This window comes from Scatophagus argus, chromosome 6 (genome assembly GCF_020382885.2).
Source record: "Scatophagus argus isolate fScaArg1 chromosome 6, fScaArg1.pri, whole genome shotgun sequence".
NCBI classification, from domain to species: domain Eukaryota; kingdom Metazoa; phylum Chordata; class Actinopteri; family Scatophagidae; genus Scatophagus; species Scatophagus argus.
In genome coordinates, this window is record NC_058498.1 from 7,600,253 (window position 1) to 7,608,770 (window position 8,518).

At 42.8% G+C, this 8,518-nt stretch overlaps 1 protein-coding gene across 1 annotated transcript; it reads right to left on the minus strand.

Moving 5' to 3' along the window:
* Positions 1-395: 395 nt before the first annotated feature.
* Positions 396-6,286, minus strand: c6h1orf53 (chromosome 6 C1orf53 homolog). The gene is made up of 3 exons (XM_046392700.1): positions 5,752-6,286; positions 3,883-3,984; positions 396-2,478 (listed from the first exon to the last, which is right to left on the minus strand). Exons 1-3 carry the CDS (start codon positions 6,016-6,018, stop codon positions 2,407-2,409), a joined length of 441 nt encoding a protein of 146 aa, XP_046248656.1. The 5' UTR covers positions 6,019-6,286; the 3' UTR covers positions 396-2,406.
* Between the last annotated feature and the right edge of the window lie 2,232 nt (positions 6,287-8,518).

The window sequence follows — 8,518 nt, forward strand, 5'->3', positions numbered from 1 at the left end:
GGGTGGGGGAAGGAGGGGCTGCTTGGCCTGTCAACTGGTTGTGACTAGAGCCTGTCTGGTCACAGTTCCAAACTGGACAGCTCTCTCTTTCTCTGCGGCTAGTGCTGCCGTCCTGTAGAAAGGCACACGGCGTATAGCTGCCACTCTGCTCCAGCGTAGCATATGCTCCAGCTGAAGGTCAGAGATGTTCAGTCCAAAATGCCTGAAATAAACACCTCACATGTCTGCTGGGCTGTTGTAAATTGGGAGCACATCTGCACTGAGGGAATACAACTGTGTGTGCATGTCTGTACACATTTGCTTATGTTAAGAAATAAAACTTTAAAAAAAGTCTTCATTTTTCTTCTCTCTATTTGTGTTGCATAATAAGGCTAAATTTAACTAAATGAATTCATTCACGAATAAGGTCAGTTAAGGCTTCTGATTTAAAGGCTTTACTTAAAGACCTGGTATCACAAGCAATTTATCTGCAAGACAAGAAACAGGAAAAACATGAATGATCAGACTTTTAGTTAAATGCTCTTTCATTGTGGAAGGAGATGACACAAAGGGCACATCTGAAGAAAATGTACTCAGACAAGTCTGTGTCTAAACATACTTTATTGGGGTGATTGATCAGTGTGGTGTGGGAAGGCAGGGTCGATTTTCAAGAAAAATTTCCCATAAATCTGTCGAAGGGTTTGCTGTGCTGTTTGTGTCTCAGTCACCAACTGCTAAGCTAGAACATGATGATGAAAAAAAAAAAAAACATTTCAAACTGTGCCATCACTGGATTGGGAAGACGTGGAGGGATGAGGCAGACATGAAAGTTGGCCTATTTCATGGTCAGGCTGCGGGACCGCCGAGGCCCTGAATGGCAATGCATCTACTTTAATGTGACAGACAAGTCCCTAGGCAAAACCCGCAGAGCCGCGGCAAGCAAGCGGGCCCAGGTACTTGATGAGTGTGACACCTTCACCGTTCCGCTGCAGAAATGTTGCTGCCGCACGCTCCGCTGCCTCGGTTTAGAATAACACCAAATAAATTCGCCTCTCATCCCGCCTGACGACGCGTCCCCAAGAACCTGTCCTCCCCAGCACTGTTGGGATCATGAATCTCCTTGTAGCCGCTCACAGGGCTTTGCTCCGATCACTAAGCACTTGCCTTTGGGACCCACCTGCCGAGGAAAATTGCGGCCGTGCCAGTAGGCGGCTGCAACGGAATTCCGCGGCAGACACATCCTCTCATCCCTACGTTGTTTGCCCAATCAGGCGGAGACGGACAAGTGTGTGTGGCAGGTTCACAGCCAACGCCTGAAGGCATCGCGCTGCCTACCCACATGCACTCACAAATCACAAATCGAGTGGCACATCTTTCCTCAACATCTCTTGCACGCACAGGTAGTGCTGTGTGAGCACTTGACCTTACCTTGTACTATTACTGTGGGCTACAGTGTGGTGTTTAGCACAACCTTTCTTCTATATCGGCCTATTAGGAGCCACAGGGTGTTCTGATGGAGTAAGCCTGCCTATGCATGTGTGCATCTTAGCCCGAGCTGATCCATTGCAGTGCTGGGATAAGAGGGCCCATGAGTTCATTAGGCTGCAGCTCAGGAGAGCAGCCGCAGGGAACTAAGCTGTAGCCCAGTGTTGCCAGGAGGCTGAGCTGCGAGTCCTGTGGGAAGGGCTGCTGTTGATGTCCATGGCATGTTTGTTAACAGCCTGATTCCATCAAGTGGTGTAAAAGCAGAGCAGCCAAGTGTAAGGGCTGACCCTTGGCCCCTGCCTATTTTTAACAGCACAATGTTTCAGTCAAAGGTAGACAGTTCAGGCGAACACTCGCGGAGTGTAAATGATGCTAATATTCATGCAGTCGTACATTTGGGAGGGAAAATAAGAAGAGATGCAAAGCAAAATAGCACAAGACTCCATCTGACTGTCTACGGTTACTTTTGCTTATATGCCCTTTATCTTGAGGGCGAAGATCTTAAATGATCTTTCAGTTTTCATCTCCATACTCCCACAACCCTTGTAAATGCATCAGAGGAAGCAGAATAACACAAAATATTAAATGCTCTTCAGGAGAAATGAAAAATGAAGCTCAAGGCGATTCATTGGGCATTTGAAATAAAAAATAAATCAGAAAAATACAGCATACCAAAACCTGATAAAAGGCTACTTCTGTGTGAGGTTCTAGTGAACAAATCCTTTTCTCCAACTTGCCTGTCTTATGAGAATGAAAACAATCCCTAGAATAGTTGTGATTCATGGGGAGGGAGGTATTGCACAGACACTACCCATATTTCATCATTTAGTACACTGCTAAAAAAAAATGACTCTCAAGTCATCCAAATAATGACAGGCAAAAGATAAGCAACGTGAGGTGGCTTCCATTCCTCACAGGCATTTTACCTTTGTGATGTTAGGCCTACACATAAAACAGAGAATTAAACTGTTTCTTCATTGCAGGGTCCTTCACGTTGACTTGGCCATATGGACACTGGAGGGAAAAAAAAGAAGAAAAGAAAAAGAAATAATTACATGGTGCTAAATGGCTGCATGTGGAGCGAAAACTTCAGTCACACAGAGACCGAGACACAGATAGAGTGTACAGAGCAAAGCACACAGGAGGAGCGATGCTTAAAACAAAGGAGAGCAGGATGAGAAACAGTCAAGTCAGGACTGAACCACACGAGGAAGGACAGAACAGGAGGAGACGGGACGGGACGGGACGGGATTAGGCACAGCGGAACACTAGATAAGACGAGACTGGATGGTATAGGACAGGGAGGGAACGGGACAGGATGTGGACTAGACAGACTAGAACGACGGAAGTGAAAGGAGCAGAACATCCCAAAGTATGAAGCTAATGTAATCATGAAGCCCGTCGTGCGTCTGTGTCCGCCTCCGTTTACGGAGCGAGTACAGACGCTGTTGTAAGAAAATGCATGTCAACGCGTGAGAGCTTAGAAAACCTGTGGGATTAACTGTGTTTCACTCAAAAGCTGTTTTTACCCGTTGATCTTTAAGTCTATGTTGTATTTGGTAAACTTTAAACCAGTCTGTGTTGTGCTTGGTTCAACATGAGTTAGACTTCGATTTTAGCCCTTTAAAGGGCAGATAAGATAAGACTGGATGCTATAGGACAGGCAGGGATGATGACAGCAGTGATGTATAGGCAGTCCTCTCTTGGACTTTGTTACTTTTATTTAACCCTTATCTGTCAGTGTGTCCTCCAGGTAACCATGCTGGACTTTTGCCTACACTTTGGCCAAAATACCACTTTTCTTGATTTTATCAGTTGCCATGTTGCCGCTTTGTGCTTGTTCTATTTGTGCTGTTTTGTGAGAGTTGTTAGCAAGGATCGAACACAGGAAGGTTAATGTGACAGCAGAATGACAACAAGTGCATGGATAGGTGATATTTAAAGACTTATGGCAAGCAAATCAAGAGAAGTTCACTTTCTCACACTTGCTTCCGCTGATTAACATGTATCAAGCAGCATGCAGCAAGCTGGAAGCTCAGAGTGCTGACTGAGCATTTGTCATACCAGGTGAAATGACATCATTAAATTAAAAATATACAGGAGAATCAGCTCTGTTATTCAATTAAATCGATTCACCCTCCTTTTCAGCACCACGGACAGCTGATGTTAACAGTCATGCACCTAAACTTGCTTCCTGAAGAAACACCACACGAAGACCAAGAAAATGGTCATCAGTTGATTTTCCAAATCAAAGTAAATTATTACTGGGAAAAAAGCCCAGAAAAAACCCCCAAAACAACTAGAGCGGTTGGGATGGGATACAACCAAACAGGCCAGAAGAAGAGAAAACAAAACCTCATGCAAACATGCATGCGAGAAAATGGGTTGAAGTGGGAAAACAGGAAACAAAGAGCTCACATGTCTGCATGCGCTGCCACAGCATTTCCCCCTCTGACGGTGGGCATAGTCAGTGAACACCTTGTACCCACTGGAAGGGTCGACATACATCTGCTTCTTTGCCTGAACATAATGAAGATATTATTATTTAATTAGCATGACATACAAACACAAATGCTGGTGTGTGACCCCTGCATACATCACCATATACAGCACATATATACTCAGGAACACAACAGCGCATGCAAGCGTAATGCTGAACATATACACAGAAACAGATTGCTTTGGGTTGAGGAGAAGAGGGAAGGGATGACCTCTAAGCATGGAAACAGATGTAAGACAGTCTAACTCTTGTGATGTTACTAATTAATTAGTGCTGTCCTTTCGCGTGCAATTCAGCAGGTGAGAATCTGCGATGATCACTCAAATGGTAGCACCGTGATTGGATACAGACTACGCCTTAAAAAAAAAACAAAAAACAAAAACAACAACGCACATTTCGTTCATCTCACACAGACACACAAACATCTTCTGTACGTGGAAAAAAAAAACACTGAACTCCTCCGCCATCCCTTAGGAAGTTAGAAAATGTCATCTCTCAGTCTGTTTCAAACTGAGAGCCCACTAGTTGGTGAGCTTTGACAGGCCACAAAGGGAAAAAGGCCTCGGGCCTTTTGGTGACACGGCCTGTCATTTCACATGGCGTTGCAGGCGCACATAGTGAAGCTGGCATAGCTGGGCCCCCCTCTGTATTGTGCTTTTCCCACCCAGGCCCTACCACTCTCCTCAGGTCGCGGCCAACTTGCCTCAATTTCATCCACACTCAGGAGCACAATATTTACAACAGACACGCCTAAAGGCACGCAGATGACACCTATTCGCTGCTGTCGTCGGCTCCGAGCTCACTGGCTGTTTGATGGAAGAGCAAGTAAGATTTGGTGAACGTGATGGATATGACAAAAACAACAGTCACCTTTACTTACATGACATGTACTGTGTTTAAAGCACTGGGCAGGTGGGCAGACCTCTGAAGAAGACCAAAAACTGTTTAAAAAAAAAATTGATATTCCCACAATATCCTCAGGCTACCATTTGAAAGAATTATTTTTGCACCACATGAGCCTAATCTACCAACAGTCTCTTTGATGGTGACTTTTGGGAATTAAAATAACAGTAAAATTTCACAATGTCAAGGACAGATGGGTTTTGGAGATGCCCTGCAGCTGCTGTTATCACACAAGGACTAATATCAGCTTAAACAAACAATGGTCTTATTGGTCCAGTATCATTTGTACTGATGATACTTGACTTGATGTGAAATTTCAAATATGGTGGTCTTTAAAGCTCAACTATCCAATTATTTTGCTTTTCTGTAATTTTAGTCACCACACACATCATGCAAAGGCATCATTTTGTGTGGCTTAACTCTGCTACTGCTTTACACATTGTGTCTAGTTCTCTACATTTCACAGCAGAATATTAGTTTGGACTCTGGTACGATTATTTAGCAAGTCAGATTTTACATGCAAAGATCTCTGATTGAAAATTTGATTCACGTTACCCAATGAAGAAAACGAGGTAAAGTCACCTCGGCAATGCAATATAAACAGGCTCAGCACAAGCACAACATGTTACAGCATTATATTAGTACTGATCATCTCACATTATAATAAAACATATGTGTATAATAATTAGGACCCTGAAAAAGGCCACTCTGAGAGGATGTGAGTAACTTTTAAAACACAAGTGCAGCTATGCAGTTCAGCGCAAAGTGATAACAGACCAACAACATGTGTGGACGCTCGGCACTAATTAATCACGCGTAATTACGGTAATCAGATTGAACAGGGGGCGCACTGGATTTCCAGTCTTTGGGGTGATGTATGTTACCTCACACGCCTCTCTATGGATTCTGTGGATGGCCAGCTCTTCCTCTGTGAACTTTCCTCCAGCATGGACGTTTTCACCCCCCTCGTTGCTTGTCACAGCGTCGCTGCCATCCGCATTGATCCGCGATGTGCCTCCGCTCGTCTGTCGCTTCCAGCTTTCGTCTGAGAGCTTCGGTATTGACATTGTTACAAGTCGTTTATTAAGCCGATCACGGTGAAAGATCAATCTGCAGACCAAAGCTGTGCCCGGGTAATTTTGGTGAAACATGCTCCTGTGAAACTTGGAGGTGTCTGCTTTTGAAAGCGTCAGGCTAAAAGTTCGCACTTGTTTCTCGCCTTGCAAGTGTGTGCAAAAAGATGTAACTTTAATGGAGAACTGACCATCATTTAATTACACACAGTGACATCTGATCACGTCACACGTTCCGATCAAAGATTGTCTATGCTACATGTTTACGGTTTGCCTCCTCTCAGATTTGCCGGTACAGAAACGTGTTGTACTTCCTCGTTTGCCTCGTCACTTTCTGACATGTGACCGCCTCGTAACACTGACTCACTGGCGCACACAGCGCCCCTGCTGTCCGACGGCGGAATAATGAATAAATGTATAATGGTAATAGTAATTCCGTTACATGCACTATATAGACAAAAGTATTGGGACACATCTCTTTATTATTGAATTCAGCTGTGGGATGGAGTTGGTTTTCAGGATTTGGGCACATTTTGGACAATGCTATGCGTCCAACTTTGTGGCAACAGTTTGTTGAAGGTCCTTTTCTATTCCAGCATGACTGTGTCCCAGTGCACAAAGCAAAGCACCATAAAGACATGGTTGGATGAGTTTGGTGTGGAAGAATTTGGCTGGCCCACACAGAGTCCTGACCTCAACCCTATCCAAGACCTTTGGGATGAACTGGAACAGAGATTGTGAGCCAGGCCTTTTGGTCCAACATCAGTGTCTGACCTCACAAATGCTGTACTGTATGAACAGTCATAAATTCCCACAGAAACACTCCAAAATCTTGTGGAAAGCCTTGGAAAGCTGTTATAGCTGCAAAACTGTCTGCGTATTTAGAACGTGATGTCATTAAAGTCCCTGTTGGTGTAATGGTCAGGTGTCCCAATACTTTTGTCAGCATTGTGTACTTGAGTATTTTGACTTTCTGCTACTTCATACTTCTACTCTAATTCTATTCTATGAAGTAATTATATCATTAAGACTTTAATGATCCCCAGGGGAATTTCACAAACCAAACTCATATATAAAGTAGTACATATTCATAATAATAAAAAAAACAAATGAATATTTTTGACGCATTTGCCAACATTGCAATATTAAAGTGACGTACACTCAAATACACCAATAAACATACTCCGGTAATGTACAGTAATATACATTACTCTGAAATGAGTTATTATGGAAACGGATTATTTTTAATTTTGGTACTTACTTAGTAGAACTTTTACTTGTAACAGACTATTTTCTGGTGTATATAAACACTGCTCTGTGGTTGCAGTGACACCACATTGCCAACAAAAACACTTTCCCGTGACATTAAAGTAATACAGTGACTTGGACAAAGCAGTGAAAGGTTGATAAGTGGACATTTATGAGTCCTTTCAAGGTTATCCGCCGCTGTAAGCCACCTCTGACGATGTGTCTACTACACAATTCTGGATAATGAAACCTGACAAGTGTCTTTTGACTGACATTGTGGAGTCAATTGACCCACAGACAAATTACACATCACTGGTAAAAATATATGCACGATTACCGCGACACACATTATCCACACAAAGATAAATAACATAAATAAAATATAACCTGAAAATGTAAGATAATTCAGATGATTCATAGATTTATGGTGCATCAGGCCCATGGAACCAAAAACTCTATATCTCCAATAACCCTCTGCTGCATTTTTACAAATTAAAAAAAAAGAAAGTCTGAAATGTGCTGTCAGTGCCTCAGAAGGACAATGGGGCACTGTATTGTTCTTCTTCTCTTAAATGAACACAATCTGAGACTATTTATTGGTCACGGTTCTGAAATGTGAAACCTCACTGGTGCAATGCCCAAGACTCATAAGAGCTTTATGTATGTGTCTCTTTATGTGTGCCATGTTGCTTTTTTTCATGTTAAAGCAGCAGTCCTGCCATTATCATTTCATATGGATGCCTGAAACAGCATGCCCCAGTCTGCTGCCACTTAATTACCTTCCAGTCAGCCTGAAGAAATCTGGCTCTGGTCCAGAGAGACTCTCTGGAGAGGAGAGAGAAGTACATCTAAACCACTGGTTTCTACCATGGGACGAATATTGCTTAAACATGCAAACAATAAAAGGCAGGTCCACCCTAAAACAGGATTTACATTGCACTGAATATCAGTGTTTTTTGGCCAGTGAAGATAACATGTACGAAAAGACGTATTTCTCTTAAGTAGGAAATAAAAAGCATCTTACTAATAGATTATGTCATCAAGTGTCAGTTTATGGAGCTGGTCCACCAACAGTAAATTTGTCACTGACTGTGTGGGCTCATATAAAGTCAAGTTGAGATATTACACTTAACTGAACTTAGATTTACGGCCCATGGAACAAATGCCTGTCTTATTTAAATTCCAAAAAATAAAATCCCTAAGTTCAAAATTAGAGAAATTATTTTATTTTAGGGTGCATTTCCCCTTTAAGAAGCCGTTGACTCAGCCGATTGATAAGCATGTATGTTTAATGTAGAGACTTGAAGCTTGACCTGAAGCAGATTCTGGC